This window comes from Tachypleus tridentatus, chromosome 1, assembly GCF_004210375.1.
Source record: "Tachypleus tridentatus isolate NWPU-2018 chromosome 1, ASM421037v1, whole genome shotgun sequence".
In the NCBI taxonomy this organism is placed as follows: Eukaryota; Metazoa; Arthropoda; class Merostomata; order Xiphosura; family Limulidae; genus Tachypleus; species Tachypleus tridentatus.
In genome coordinates, this window is record NC_134825.1 from 84,227,295 (window position 1) to 84,244,750 (window position 17,456).

The window sequence follows — 17,456 nt, forward strand, 5'->3', positions numbered from 1 at the left end:
CCTGAATTAGTATCAAAATAATTGCACGATAATTATGGAGAATAATTTGATATTCAACGTTTGAAAAGTGAACTTTGGGTTTCATATGTTGACGTTGATTTGAAAGGAAAAACCAGTGAATGAATTACTTTATTGTTTTCGAAATGCCAATTTAGTTGCAGCCCTGCAACAACTTGTAAAGTTGTGCGAGTTACCCTCGACTCTTCCAGCCACCAGTGCCTCAGCTGAGTCTTTCATTTAAAAAGAATGCACAGCTACACCAGAAATGCACGACGGAAATAAAAGACTGATAGTTTCTATGAAGATGTAATAAATGTATTCAATCAAAAGGAAAGGAGGATGAAATTAATATATGTTGTTGTTTTTAATTAAGCACAAAGCTACACAACGGGCTATCTGTGCTCTGCCCACTACGGGTATCGAAACCCGGTTTTTAGCGTCGTAAGTCCGCAGACATACCGCTGAGCCACTGGGGGGGGGGTTAAATTAACATATAAATAAATAGTGGAATATGTCTTGTTTTTATCTTTAATTTTAAGTATGATTCATGATCACAAGTAATTAATTTTATCTTTGTAATCCACCTTTTATGCTTATACTTCACCATTAGGACAAATCACTGCACGTCTCTGGTGCGAGACCAATCATGTCAATGAGATACAAGTAACCAAAACAGGGATAGCACTGTATTGAAGCCCATGGAAAATGTATGCATTTGGGTAAAACTCTTTTGAAGGTATAGGTCCCTGAAAACGAGTGAATCGAATAATCATTCCAAGGGAGATATTCGACCCAGGTATGAATGACGATCTGCAACTGGATTGAAAGCACCTGGCACATGACATGTAATATGATGAACGTAATATATATGAGCCCAGTATAGAAGATGCAGAACCTGAAAACAGATATATCTGAGCTGGCTGTTCCCTTCGTGGTTTACAAGAGTCATCACCAGAGAGCGATGGGCAAAAGAAAGGAAGTAATGCAATGTCAAACAAACTGCAAGATGGTTGAGAAATCGATTATTAAGACAGACTCGTCTGCAGATCGAAGGCCTGAGGCTTTGTGGTGGTTGATCTAAGCCCTCCAAACCCTGAAGGTGAACAGATGTGTAACCAAATGTAGCAGAGAATATGGCATACCGCCACTGTAGACTGTCTCTAAGGGAAGGTAAATGGTGGCAAAAGAAAGCAGGTCAAGAGGGCACAATGAACTAAAAGATTCATGAAATATAGAGTGTGACAGATGTTGGTGTCTGTCCTAAATGCACAGAGATTGGGTGGTTCAAAGTCATGACCTCTCTAATGTAAACTGCAAGCCCCTAGAGCTGTTACAGAAAGGAAGTGGTGAGTGTGACTGGTCAACTCCTGCTCAGAATGAGATAAAAGGAACCATTCATCCATATAATAATGGAATTGCAACTCCAGAGCCTGGAAATGACGAACAAAAGCTTGAATGATGCAACAAAACACTTATGGTACTGAGATGGACAAATCAAAGGTCGAAATGGTCATTATTGACACCAAACCACCAAATGAAAACGTCCATCTCAGGGTGAAAAATTAACTTCATGGTGAATTTTGAAGAGTGTGATGAAGCAGTTGAGGCAAGAATCGATGACTGGCCATCAATCGCCAGTTGTGAGGACAACGAAAAAAGAAAACCCCAAAATGGATGATGAACTGATTCATTTGCTCCAATCAAAGTAAATATACCTTTGACGGACACAGGCATGTAATGAGATCTCAAGAAGGAGGAAAAGAAACAGGTAGGAAACTGGCTAATGAAACCTTCCAATAGATCCCTTAGCACCCACAGAACCTGAATCCTTAGGGTAGTCTAGTCACCAGTTCCAGTGGCAATGTGTGGTTCTCCATTGAGAAAATTGATAAAAAAAGTACACTGAATTGAAGAAGTGGGGAAGGGTTGAGAGAAATAGGTGGTATATGAGGTTCAAAAAGAGACAAACGGGTTACAAGAGTTGTAAGGGTACACTGCCACTGGGGTGAAATCACTTATAGCTTAATACTGTCGGGGGCTGGAGCAAATACACGAAGCCTCAAAAAATGTTAGAACCTGAGATGTACAGAAGGTGAAATGACTCAAGTCAAAACTGAGCCCCTACTTAGAAGGTCTCAACAACAAAAAAACCACGCGTGTAAGGCCAAAGTTGATGAATACTGGCAAAAATTCTTCAGGATATCCATGGAGATCCTCTAAGAGCCAATGTAAGGAAGAAGATACCAAAGAACGGTACGTGTAAGACTAATAGTAGATTCGGCATGTGTCCCCAAACAAGGTGAAAAAACCAAATAACTGCTAATAAAAAAATGTACAGTTCACCCAATGGAAAGATAGGGTAAACTGAACAGAAATCCTCGAGGGCATGATAAGCTGATCTCTTTGCGGAAATAAGAGGTTAACAGTACAGCAAAAAACCCGAATATTAGAGGAGAGAGAGAAAGCAATGGTGAGAAAATAGTACATATAAAGTTAAAAACGAGGTGAGAAAAAATATAGGTGACAGGAATAAAATATCAGAAACCTGAGACAGAAATTCCAAGGAGAATTAGTCTTAAGAGATTCTCAAAGTTGGAGACAGGAATGATTGGCAAAACCTAGAGGTGGAAAAAAGCCGAACAAAGTCCTGTTCAGCTACAAATGCTCAGCAGTTTTAGTAGTAGCCATACTGAAGTCCGGGAGAAAGGTTGAACACCATTCTACCTCCGACACATGACAGCATATAAATACATCATCTGGTTGCACACACCTGAGGTCCAAGAAAAACGCTAGTTACTGCTGCAACTCCTGAAGTGGTAATGTAAACTTCAGAATGCATTGCACAGAAAAGTTTCACAGAAATAACACAATGTGGATTAACTATTAAGTACAAAAACATATAGTTAATCAAATCAAACAAAGTTGAAAATAAACCACCTCATGATAAAAACAAAGTCAAACACGTGGTAATAAATGAATAAAAAAACATGCCTGAACTTGAATGTTGCCAAACATGGAGTGAAGGTTTGGTAGAGGAGTGTATAATGTAGTCGCCTGCATCATATAAGCATGCTGTGCTGCTATGGGTTGATGAATGGCACATGACGATTTGAATGAGACACGTTGAAATATACTGATTCCAATAAAGGGGAGTGAAAGACATATGGCATGCACAAAGAAAAAGTTTGCATATAGGGAGAAGCACTAAATAAGAATAGTTAATCTTGTGAGAGGAGGTACGTTCCGTATTTGAAATTAAGGGAGGATGGCATGTATTGCCCTCTCAAGGTAGTCCCGTAAGATCTCAAATCATTGGATTGCTTTTCCAATCCTGAATGTCCAACCAAGTCCAGAAGGCACTACAGTCCAAACAGCAGAATGTCATCTGTTGCAGATAGTGTTTTGGGGTCTATGCCCCTATCATCCCAGCAGTAACCACTACAAAAAGCTCTGCTACTGGTTTCCATCAATTCCATCCTTTCAGGGTACAGCTAGAATATTTTGGAAAAATGGAGAGACTACAGGTAGTCCCTGACAATGAACTGATCAGAGATGTAAGCATTATGAGAGACCAAAATCAACCAATATTGGATCCAAGTTGAAAACTGGTGGTTCTGAAATGAGGTTGTGCAGCTGATGAAGGGAAGGGTTTATTCCTTTGTTTTGAATTTCACACAAAATGACACAAGGACTATCTGTATTAGCCTTCCCTAATTTATTAGTGAAAAAGCAGCTAGTAATCATCACCCACCACTATCTCTTAGGTTATTCTTTTACCAAGTAGTGAGATTGATCTTCCCATTATAATACTCCCATGGCTAAAAGGGAAAGCATGTTTGGTGTGACAGGTATTCAAACCCGTGACCCTCACATTACAAGTTGAGCATCCTAATCACCTGCCATGCCAGGCCCCTTTGAAGGGAATAAAGAGGTGATAAAGAGGCTTTCTGTTAGAGAATGGTGTTTTAGTTAATATGGTCACCAGCATAGGCAAATCAAACAGTAAGCTCACACCTGATATCATGGTGACTGGTTTGGAGAACCATTTATTTTGCATCACATGTAATTTTACATCAAGTAAGGTTAAGTTTATAGTGTTTACTGAAGCAGCTAGAACTTTATTCAATTCTGCTGTTTATTAGATACTCCTAACAAGTACCAATTTTTGGCAATTAGTACAAAATGCTTTCTGCCCCATGGTGACAAGTTACATACCTCAATTTTCATCTTGCTAATACAGATTGTGGTTCAGGCACAGAAAACTTGATGATAGACCAACTGAAATAAAGGTGACCTATTCTTCTGCAGAAAACAATTCAGTACCATACAGATTGATTTTAAAACAGTGTACTGATGTTGAGAAGGAGGTAATTATATTATCAAGCACACAAGAAGCATTCCATGACACGTACAGATATAGTCTAGCATACTACTTTTATTTGCTGAAGTAACAAGAACGTATATACAAAATAAGGGCTTGTTTGTCATTATGGTTATTCAGTATGTCAGTTTCTATTTGGGATGCTCATTAGCATGGTAGTTAGCAGAAGCAAAATGATGCAAGCCAGTTATGTACTTTCCAAGTATTTTAAGTCTCTTAGTGAAGTTTTTGCTAACAGAGTCATAAACTAGAAGTGTGCCAATTAAGTGATAATGAACCTCATTATCCACAGTGACAATTATTGAATAATAATCAGCACCATGCACTATGGAAATGGACAGTGATTGTAAATTTTTTTATTGGGAAAACACTCAAGTTTAAAATTTATCCAATAAAATAAAGCTCAGTTTAAGCAACAGTACAAACAGGATGCCAACTAATTAAGGACCAGATAAATTAAAGTAAGATATTTTAAACTTATTCATTGACCTTCATAAGATATGTAAAAGTAATTCCTTAAAGAATTTCATTGTAATGGTGGTCAGATTCTTCAACAAATGGATTAATGGGAAGAAAAATTTAGGTGACAACTGTTAACACAGTTCATGCAGTGAATTATTCCTGAATTACTTCATTTTTAAGTTTTTCAAGATCTTGTTATACCCAAGTAGTAAAACGGAATATGAAAAAATATATCAACAAAGACCTAGGATCAAATGTCAGCAACTGATGATTATTAATGGTTCAAAGACAGAACTGGATTAAATGTTCAAGTAATAGTTCTTTAATTACATTAATGAGTTCACTGTCGCAGTTGTGTGTACTTAACATCAGCACCTACACACAGAAGAACCATAGATCGAATGAAGATATACAAATGAAGATCAAAATGACATTTAATTAGCAGTTCATATGGAATGTCTGTTTTAACAATAATTTTCAAAATTCCACCATCCACAAACTTTGCCATTTAAACATTGTATATTGAATTATTATTTATACAAAGTACAGACATTTTGAGGAATGTTTCTAATTTGTAATAACAAATAAGACAAATATGTTTAATTGTAAAAAAATATTATTAGCATTAATTACATTACCCAGCAAAGCATCACCACTTCTAGATACAAGCTCAAATTGTTACATTTACAATTTGTATCATCCAATAGACACTGAACTTCCTTTATCTACTGTTCCTTAATATTCAAAATAGTTGTGTTAAATTTTCATGCAAATTAACACAATTTAGTAATGCATGTTGTCTACAATGAAGTAATGCTAATCAATATAAGAGCTACACCTTGATATTGTTTTCCAATATAAAAACTACATTATATTATTGTTAATCTTTTTGTATATTGTTAGTTACATTGCATTATTATTTCTTATATTAGTTATTTCAGTTGAGAAGAATGGTGAAAATTTTAAGCTGTGGTGCTAAAGAAAAGCATTGAGAATACTGTGGACAGAGAGGAAAGTGAACAAATTAGTAGTGTGAAAAAAGTGGATCTGAGAGACTGTTTGAAGGTATTATTAAAAGAAATGCCTTGAAAACACAGTGACAGGATCTAGCTAGAGGGAAAAAAAATCACAGAGGGATGAGTTGAGGGAAACAGATAAAGAAGACAACTAGCTACAAGGAGGAATGATGAGTTAAAACAACCGAGAATGTTGATTATGGAAGTACAAAAAGATCATGTGATTGAGATGAATGCAACCAATATGTGGCAGCCATAACAGTTCCAACAGGGATAATATGGACAATATATATCCACACACATACATGAGGACAAGATTAATCTTTATTATCAGTATAGACTTTGTTCTAACGATACACATTTGTGAAGATAAAATTTACCTAATGCAACAGCAAATTTGATCCCCACACATATGCATCAATAGAAGTAAAAATACCAATATTATTCAACTTTCAAATTAGCTGCAACATATGTACTACTAGGAAGAAACTTTTATTGGGAAAGTAAACTCTCAGCAATAAGTTGAAAACTTTTCAGTTGGGAGACAGGTGTCCTACCATACCTTTGTGCTTTGTTTCATTAGAGAAATCTAAGCATATTAAGATTGAAGAAAACCTCAAATTAGCAATGAATTACAAGTCTTCAAAAATTTTGATTTTGCTAAGAAACTAAAATCCTATCTGACTTAACAGTTCTCTTCTTGTTAAACCTTGGACCTTAGTCTGTTTGAGAGAATCACATTAATTAATATATCAACAAATCATCAATTTCCATAATTTAAAGTTACTTTTATGAAACTTGGCTAAACCAGCTTCTAAAAATTGTCATATAAAAGAACTGCTAAGTTCTTTCAAGCTTAAAGATAAACAAAATCCAGCTTTTGTTAATACATTTAAGATTACATCAAGTTAGTCCTATGTTATTTTAAGAACATAAAATGTGAATATGACTTATGTCATTTTCTTTGTTTTTTGAGAAAACTCCTCATATGTTTATTGACCTCTTCTGAATGATCTAGATGAACCCAATGAGAAGCATCCTTTATGATTCTGAGAGTGTAGTTATCAACGTAACGAGCACATCCAGTAGCTAGTTCTGAGGCCAGATATTTATCTTTTCCTCCCCAGATAACCAAAGTTGGGACTTTGATTCTGAAACCATCAGACTTTTCTTCCTTGTCCTTTCTTAGCCAGCCAACTGCAGCACGGTAAAAGTTTATTGGCGGAGTAAGTGCTCCTGTGCAAACAACAATAAGTGTTCTTAAAGTGAACAGAATGAATGAATTAGAATGATAAAAATAAAATGTGCAATTTATTCAAGAATAGAAGTTCATTTTCAATATGAATACTTATAATAATGTTTACAAAAACCATTGTTTTCACAACAATAAACAGACACTAACAATATATATGTATAAAGCAACAAATTATTTACATTTGTGGTACTGTAAGAATATGTTTTTATACAAAATCTAAACTAGAAATGTATTGTTGAAATAACATCGTATGACTTGAAAAAAAAAAGATTTCACTCAGGTACTTAACCACTAGATCTCCTGGTTTTTATTGAGACATATACAAAACTCCCAGGTTTTTTTTGTTAGTCTTACCATTTCTTCCATCAGATTAGTGGTTAAAATGTGTGAAATACAAAAACTCATTTATGCGACAAGCTGATGTAATTATTTGTGTGTTAGAATTCTCTACAGAAGAATCATCATTCTATAAGCCAAGTGGATTTTTTTCCATATATCTGAGTTTATATCCAACAAAACTACCTGTTATTTTTCACATTTTATTTTCAAAACTCCCCTATGTGTATAGAAGGGCAGAATTTGTGTGTTATAAGTCAATACATATTTGCATTTTGAATATCTTATCTTAAATCTAATTAGTTAAAATCCATAAAAATCCATGGAGATGGGTCAGCTATATGAATTTCAAATATGTCATTTTATATCTAGCCTAATTAGTAAACAGAATCTTCAAATATACTTGAATGTGAGGAGGCCAAAGGAATCAGAATGTTGCTCATCATTTCTACAGAAAAGAAGCAACAACAGTCATGAAAAAATGGTCATGAAAAGAAATGAGCTCCATAGTAACCAAAGCATCTTAGAGTCAGAAACAAATTCTTACAATGCTGACAGTTGTGAACAAACACCTTTTCTGTGGGAGATATTTCATGTGGATGAAAAGAAATATAGAACTGTCAAGATGAAATATATACAATGATGTAAAAATACAACATAAAAAAGTTTAAAAAGGCTAACCTTCTCCAAAAACAAAAGAAAAAGAGAGATGGCAATACCTGTTATATATAAAATCTGTACTATATGAAACATAAAAAACAACAACAACATAGTAATACTGTGAGAGGTGTAATCAAAGCAAAAACTTCCTTTGTAACTTACTGACACAGGTCTACTACTTTAGAAATTTGTAAATAAAAACTGAATCTATGCAATTAAAATCCTATACAGAATTGAAAAGGTACTCCCAAACAAAAATCGGTATTTACCATTTAGGAGAAATATAGTTTCTCACCAAGTGCAGTACTGTGCAACAGTGTTAGGAAAAGAGAATATTTTGTTATTCTTTCCATTTTATGAGGCTAATTCTTCTACAGTAATGCTTCACTTATCTTTGCTGATAACTGAATGAGCCAGGGTTAGAATACTTATCATTCTTTAGAATTCCCATATACTTGCTACAAGGGCATGCCATAAGGGTTCTACTTTAATGAACAGACTGATTAAATTTAGGGTCAGAAATAACAGTCATGGTACTCCATGCAGTGTCTTAATTATATAGAAAGGAGCTAGCATAAGGTACCAGTATGTGCTAGAAGAAATCAATTTAACAGCACTCCACAAATAAACTTTGATAAAAACAGCATTTAACACTATATATTAAGTTTGTTGTCATGCCTAGGCCCAAAAAGCATAGAAAATTGTCAGATTAACAGGGAATTCACATAAATACTATGTGCAGCTGGTTGGACTCTCCAACAAACTGCTGTGCACATGAAATGCTCCCCAAACATTGTAAAGTACACCCTAGATTATGAGTTGAATATAGATAAACTTTAAAACAGAGAAGGAAGAAGCAGAAGACCTAAACTTGATGATACTGACATTAAGTATCTTCATTTATGCAGCCTAGAGCACGTGAGGAAGACTGCCACTGATCTTAAGCACGAGATAAATGACCATTCACCATATGATAAAAAAGTGTCCAGATCAACAGTATCAAGGAGACTCAATGATAATGGAATATTTGGTCATGTTGCAGTTAAAAAATCCTTTCTTTCAATATTTATATATTTAAAAGAGGATGAAATGTGCTAAAAAGTAAAAACACTGGACTGCTGATGTCTGTAAAAAAGTGTTATAAACAGATAAGTCCAAGTTTGAAATATATTGTTCAAAGCATAGGTTGTACATCTAGCAGAAAAAAAGATGAAAGATACTTATCTTAATGCATAGTACCTACCATGAAGCATGGGGGGGAGTGGGATAGTTTGGGGGTGTTTCTTCTCCTGAGGCAACATAAAATATTTGCAAAATAGATGAAATAATGAACCAGTGCAAGTACCATTAGATATTGATCCATCTGGTGTACCCAGTTTTGGGTATTATTAGTAAACAAATATATTACCAAGAAGGTAATGACTCCAAACACTCAAACCTATACAGAAATCACTTAGCTAAGAAAGATGCTGTTGGGGTTTCTACAGAGCCCTGATCTCAACCCAATTGAGGATATCTGGGATCTTATACATAAAAACTTGAGAAATCAAAAGTTACTTCTAAAAAAATTGTATGGGAATGTATTAGAGACATTTGGAGTAAAGTTCCAAAAAATACTTTGATTAAGTATGTTGTAACAATGTCTAAAAAACTGTCCACAGTTATTAAAGCAAAAGAGACACACAAAATATTAACTGTTTGCTGAATTCAAAACACTTCTGAGTTTTTGCTACTAACTATGAAAATTAATAAAATGTTGATGTTTCACCTGTGATTTACCTTCCACTGTTCTTTGAATGTTTTGACTTGATTCTAACACTTTTGCACAGTTCTGTATAACATTGATAATGGTTGAGAAAGTAGCACATTAGTAACCACAAGTTCATTTTATGGTTTGAAATAAATTAAGAGTGGTTTGATAGTAAATGTTACAGTAAACTGGTAAAATGAAAAATTAATTAAATGCAACATATATGAATCAACTGAAAAAATTGTCTGTATGTAGATATGAGAATATAATACATGCAACTGAGAGTATAAAAATAATCTTCGTAAATATCTTATATGCCAAAACATTTAGCTATATCTCAACAAATACCCATATCACCCAAATCTATTATGATACATTGCCTACTAGTCATAACCAGTAAATATGAATAAGCAAATTTTAAATAATTCACCTCTGGAAATTAATTTTACTTTCCCTCCCTCTCTCTTTTATATTTTATAATGCCATAACCATATATTTATTGTCTTTTGTACACCTGATCCCTTGTAAGACATCAGGTTTCATACATTGCATATGGATCTGACAATCCTTCTCTGAAAATGTCATATTAAAAGAAATTATATCTCTAAAAAATAAAGAAAACGTTATTTTGCATGATTTATAACAGTCATGCAATATTAGTTTGAAAAGTAAAGTCTGAAAATGGGAAAAAAACTAAAAAAATAAGTAGCCAGCTTATGACTATTGAAGTACAACTGACAACAACAAACCAATACATATATTTATTTAAGTATTACATCTAGTGAATTAATTTCAAACAGGAAAAGATTTATTTGAATTTTAATGTTTAGATATTTCCAAAAAGTTATATTTAACATAAGTTCTATTGGAGAAATGGATAAAGTAACGTTTAATGGAATTAACAAATTTCACTGCAAGTCATTCTAAGTTAATCATGGCATATCTGGGGCTTTTGAAAGAGCCCCTCACATACAGCTTGGTACAGTTGGTGCAGTAACAATGGTAGTAGATGCTGTCATAAAGTGAAAAAAGATGTATATATACTGTAGGACATTAAAGTGACACCAACAAAAGTTCCAGTATTATAGTTTTGGACTTTGGGTATGTTTTTGAAAATGAAGAGTTATAACAATCCAACAAACAATTAATTTACCAATCTGAACTGAGTGATATCAGATTTCTATGTTGGTGTATAGCAATAAAGAAATTCAGCTTAAAAAACCCAAAGAAAAACAACACACACATAACTGATTGACGAGGCCAACAATTAAATCAGTTTACAAACCCAGCTAATATCCATAGTGTATGACATAAAACCAAAATAAATAACAAACTTAATAGGACTGATGTGAGCTAAGAAAAGCCATTATAAAACAAATATTTATCAAAATACTAATACCTGAACTGTCAAGATAAAATTAACATCTGTGAAGTTGGATATAGATTTGTATGCACAAAATAATGGTTTGACTAAGAATATCCACACAATCTAAATAATGAGGTAAACAACCTTGTACAACATGGAAAAAAAATAATCATTGTACATTAAGAATAAATAAAAAGATCAACAAAAATAACTGGTAGAAGTAGGCCTAAATCTTGATAAATAGTAAAGATGGTAAGTTATTATTTAAATTAGAAATTAAGAATATGAGAAGGAAGTGTCAAACCTTCCACAAAGCAAACACACCTTTTCCACAAGTAAAAACAGTTGCAATGTTTCATTTATAAAACTCACCAACACTAAAGTGTATTAAATTATTACGGGAAGAAATGAAAGAAGAAAAATAAAACCAAAAGCTGATGAAATTGATAAAGGTGGGATGTATTTTATTATGAAATACATGAAAGGAACAAATCACTTATGTAAATTTCCTATGGAATTTATTATTATTATTTTTACACCTACAAGTTCCATTATTGTTAAGTATTGTATATAGTGTTGGTCAAAAGAACATAATTACAATGATTTGCCAAAATAGGGATAAAATGTTTAATATATTAAGTAACTCAGTTTTTGTAGTTTTGATCTTCTTTCAAGACTTTTTGTAGCATTAAAACTTGCTATATTACTACAGCTAGCTTGATTATATACATAGATTCCCCTTGTCTTTATAAAATTTAAAAATGTTTTATTATACCTGTAGGCAATAAAGTCTTATTACACCAACTTTCCGTAATCAAAATAATGGTTATTTCTGCCAGAATTAATTATAGATATAAGTAGTGTTGTTGTTGACAATTACAGCTTTTACACTTTCAAGTACAGTATCTTGCATTTAATTTGAGACTGTGAATTACAAATTGTGGTTCAAATTTCTGATAATCTCCCTCATTGTGAAATACTTGCCTCTAAAAGTGTCGAACACATTCTTACTAGATGTTTAGTCAACACAAGAGTAGGCTGACCATTAAGGAATTTAATTGTGTTGAATAGTTGGTTTGGTGTTTTATGGCACAAAGCAACTAGGCTATCTGCACCAAACATCTGGTAAAAAGTTATAATTAAAGTAAAATTAGTAAAATTCATAAAAGGAAATTAAGGTAAAACAAAATAAAGTTTAAAAAAAACATAAATAGCATTAAAACCAATTTTTACATCTTGTCTACAACATTAAGAGAAAAACTACAGCTATACAAGTTGTAAAGGACTTTCTGTAGCATAACTGTAGTTATCATAACTTCTCAGGAAGACTAACAGGTAAGTTCAAAACCCCCATTAGTCACCTGAAGTTGGTCTTTCTAGTCCTGGTTTCGAGTTATTTAACGTTACGGTTATTTTCTAATTTCAAATCAAAGTATATCTAGTTCGATTTATCCATAACATTAGACTGTCATTGGAGATGGTGACAACCTTGGGACAGAACATGTTTAAAATGGTGCTGTTGTTGAGAGTCATAATGATGGCAAGAAAGTAAAATGTGGCTTATTGTGACTTGAGTGTTACATAGACTACACACTGGTGCATCAGTTTCAGATAAAAGAAAATGATGAGTTAGAAACTGTGACCAATGCATAGTCTAATTAGAACAACTTCCTCTTTCCGATCCTTACTGTAGCAAGACGGCCAAAGTCCAATAGAGGGTTTTATTTGAATACAGGATCAATGTCCATGTATGGAACAGGCACAGCAGTGATAGCTGGGGTGTTGGCGAGTTCGTTTCCATGAATACCAACATGGCCCAGTATCCAGATAAACTGGATATAAGTAGATGTTAAAGAAAATTGGGCCAGTCAGTTTTGGATATCAGCGAGAACAGGGCATGAACTAAAGTGAAACAATTCCAGGGCCAGTAGAGAACTAAGCGAGTCAGTATAAATAGTGCAATTTGAGTACTGCTTAGCTTCTATGTGATCCAGGGCAAGATAAATGGCATACAGTTGAGCAGTGAACACAGAAGTTGTAGAGAGGATTCTGTGCACAACCACTGAACCACAACAAACCATGGCAGAGCCCACACTGTCACCTGATTTTAAACCACCTGTATAAATATGAAAGGAAGAATGGTAGGAAAGATGTTCAGCAAATAACAGAAGTATTTCCAATTGGGAGTGTCTGCTTTTCTCAGATGACATAAAGATAGGTCACATTTGGGGACCGTAAGAAGCCATGGTGGGATGGGCTGCCCAGTGGATACAGCAATGTTATCCAAGGATAGACCCAATTCATCCAACTGCGCCTGGATACGAAGGCCAAAAGGAGCAATGGCAGACTGTCTGTTCTGAAAAAGCATGGCCTGCTGAGGAAGGAAAACACAACCCCAGGTGGGATGCTTTGGTAAGGAATGAAGTTTTGAAGCACACAGTAAAGACAGTTGCAAATGGCAGAGGTAGAAAGAAGGTTCATGAGACTCTGTGTATAAGCTCTGAACTGGGGAAGTGAGGATAGCCCCAATGCAGAGCTGAAGTCCTTGATGATGAATGGGGTTGAATGGGATCTAGCATCTTTAAGGCTGAAGACCTGGCAGAGCCACAGACCAGTGATCCATAGTCAAGTTTCAACTGAATAAGAGCATGATATATCTTTAGCACAGAGCATCGATCCACTCTCCAAGTGGTGGAAGAGAGGACATGGAGGATGTTCAGTCCTCTTGTACATTTGACTCGTAGCTGCTTGATGTGTGATATAAAGTTCAGCTTATGGTAAAAGACAAGCCCCAAAAACTTTGTCTCAGGGACCACAGGCAGCACAACTTCACTGATATGGAGTTCAGGATCAAGGTGAATGCTCCGTTGGTGACAAAAGTGCATGCAAACAGTTTTAGAGAGAGAGAAGTTACAGCCGTTTGCTGTGATCCACTTCGGTAAACGATTGAGGGCAGTCTGTAGCTGCCACTCAATATACCTCACTTTCTATGACTAACATAAGATGTGAAAGTCATCGACATAGAACCCATTTGTATCAGTAAGAGGAAGTTGTTCAGTGATGGCAGTAATCTTTATATTGAAAATTGTGACACTCAAAACAGCCCTGAGGAACTCCAAGTTCATGTAGAAAAGAATGAGAAAGTGTCGAACCCACAAGAACTTGGAATCACCTGTCCATTAAAAATTTTTAAATAGAAATGGGCAAATGGCCAAGTAACCCATATGTATGGAGATCTTGCAAAATGCCAAACCTCCTTGTTGTATCATAAGCCTTCTCAATGTCAAAGAATACTGATACAAGATATTGTTGTTTGAGAAAGGTTTTTTCGATTGACATTCCAAGTCAAATCAGGTGGTCCATGGTGGAGTGCTGTCATCGAAACCCACACTGGGTGGGTGAGAGGAGGTTGTCCGATTTGAGGAGCTAAACAAGATGAGCATTAATAATCCTCTCTAAGGTCTTATAGCTCCAGCTTGTCAAAGTAACTGGATGGTGGTTTAAAGGAATATTGGGATCCTTCCCAGGCTTAAAGAAAGGTAGGACAATAGGCTGGTGCCAGGCATCAGGAAAAACATCTTCCTGTGAGATCTGGTTAAAAACATCAGAAGAATAGCAAGAGAAGCACTGTACTGCCAGATTGATGAAGGGCCAGTTTGAGTTCCACCAGTATAAAAGAATTATTATAGTCAGAGAGACAATCAGCTTGAAACAGGTGATTGCTAAGAAGATGGAAGAGGAAGCAGAAGTGCTAGATACCCAGCAAAAGCTTTCACCTAGAGTATTGGTGATGCTTCATGTATCAGTGACTTCCTGGCCATCAGAGAGCAAGATTGAGAATGGGACAGAATTATGTTGTCCACTGACCTTTCAAATCTTGTCCCATATGACTTTGGAACTGGTGGTAGAAGATATCCAAGATTCCTTCTGGCTTTGACGTCTTACCCTCTGAGCATGTGCACAAGCCTGCTGGAAGGAGATGAAGTGAGAGAGTGTGGTATACCTACAAAAAGTATCCCAGGCCAGTTTTTGAGCCTTCCGTGTCATGTGGCAGGCAGGATTCCACCATGGAAGAGGATATCTTGGAAAATGTGCCAAGGTTTTAGGAATACATTGAGCAGCTTCCTGTATAATACAGTCAGTTACTGCTGCCACACAGTAGTCTATTGATGGCTTACAGATGATGGCAGGATCAAGTTCTGCGAGAGCAGTAAAAGATTGCTAGTTTGCTTGATCCAGCTTCCAGTAGAACACACAGGTCAGATAGCATTGACCACAGCCAGTGTCTCTCAAAATTATAGGAAAATGATCACTGTCTCGTGGATTATTGTCAACCCTCCATGAAAAGTGGGAGAATAGTAAAGGGGAGCAAACTGAGAGATTGACAGCAGTAAAGGACTGACTAGGTGCATGAGAACAAGTACAAGATCTGCTATTGAAAAGAGAAAGGTTGCAATCAGAGAACATATGCTCTACGGAGTGACCCCTCCTATCAATATCAGCACTTCCTCAGAAGGGATGATGTCCATTAAAGTTCCCCAGAATTAAAAAGGGAAATGGCAACTGTTCAATGAGAGCATCAAGGTCTGATTGATCATATGTCTCTCCAGGTGACAGGTAGAGAGAACAAACAGTGATGGTTCAGTCCAAGGAAACACAGATGGCTACGGCCTCCAAGGGTGAGTCAAGTGGAAAAGACAGGGCAGGCACATGCTGATAAACCAACAATGACACCCCTCCTTGCACTCGTCCATCACACAGCCTGTTATTTATGTACAGAGAAAACAGCCTAAAGGTGATTATATCGGCAGGTTTCAGAAATGTTTTATGTAAGAAACACATACAGGATGGTAGGAAGCAATCAGTGTTTTGATGTCATCCAGATTAGAACATAAACTTTGACAGGTCCATGGTATCAAGGTGGCCATTTTATGTGTAGGCAAATTGGGTGGATAACCCTTCTGTTTATGACTACATCTTTTTCTTTATTGTCTTTATTTGAGGAAGGTCTATCGACCTCCATGGATGTTGCCCCGAGTCAATTGGGCAGGCCTTTGCTGTTGGAAGAGGATTCCAGCAACTAAGGACGTGAATGATTGTTTTGCATCTTAGGATGGGAGAAAAAGATGTACCTGAGCAAATGCCTGTACCCGGAACCAAAGGAAGTGGATCTTGAGATTTCCTGGAATGTATGTTAGGGACAAAAATGGGTGTTGAAGTTTGTTCATCAACTTTTTAACCATGGCGGTCAAAAGACTTTTCATTTGGCTTGAGAACAATTCTTTTGGAGGCATAGAGAGATCCGCCTGCACTCCCACTGTAGTAGTGGAATGAAATGCAGCAGCATACATCCGAGATAAAGTGGTGGACAGCAACTTTTATGCCTCAAGATAAGTAATGTTTTGAATCATTTTCAAACACTGCTCCTCTTTTTCTTCTAACCATTTAGGGCAAGAATGAATGTAGGATGGGTGAGAGCCATTGCAATTGGTGCAATGAGGGTCTGTTTCACACTAACAGGCATCATGGTCCTTGCCTCCACAACCAGCACACATTAAGGAATTACGACATGACGCCTTTGAGTGACTGAACCGCTGACATTGAAAACATCTGAGAGGGTTTGCAATGTATGGCTAAAATCTGCAATTAAGATAACCTGCCTTTATGGTGGTAGATGGATGTAGTGATGTAAATGTCAGAATGAGGACACTGGTTGTCATTATAATTCCATCTTTGCAAGTGGAGAAACCAGCAAGAATCTCTGACTTTGGGATGTTCTATAAATCCCTCTCAATAATAATTCCTTGTGATGAATGAAAAATGGAGACATATGCCCTAAAGGTATGTCTGAAAGAGAATGTAGTATAAGAAAATGAGGTACAACAGGTGTTACAAATGTTGAAGATTGCTGCTTAGAATCTTCAAGACATGGCCATTTACCTATGGACTGTTTTTAAATATTTTATTTAATATTTTTTTATTTGGAGGATTCATAATGAGAGAATGTATATTATGATTCCCACTGTCTCCCTCACCATGGAGCCCTATGAGGGGATGCACTACAATGCTGAACAATGACACTGCAGTAACACCAGGGTATCGTGAGCACTATTCCCAAACACCAGCATCAGAAACAATGTCTACAACACCTGTTGAGAACATCCACCACTGTTACTTGGGTTGACCCAAGCTTAAATGGACCAGCTGAATGACCCAAAGGGGGGTCACCC

At 35.8% G+C, this 17,456-nt stretch overlaps 1 protein-coding gene across 2 annotated transcripts in view; it reads right to left on the reverse strand.

The window, feature by feature from the left end:
- Positions 1-4,417: 4,417 nt before the first annotated feature.
- LOC143254152 (epoxide hydrolase 4-like) overlaps positions 4,418-17,456 on the reverse strand; it is a 29,098-nt gene continuing 16,059 nt past the window's right edge. The window contains exon 6 of one of the 2 annotated variants that reach the window (XM_076508956.1): positions 4,418-7,095. In XM_076508956.1, coding sequence (XP_076365071.1) covers positions 6,815-7,095 — 281 coding nt within the window. In that variant the 3' untranslated portion in view covers positions 4,418-6,814. Of the gene's footprint in view, positions 7,119-17,456 lie in introns of both variants that reach the window. The other variant, XM_076508963.1, reaches the window with a different exon arrangement.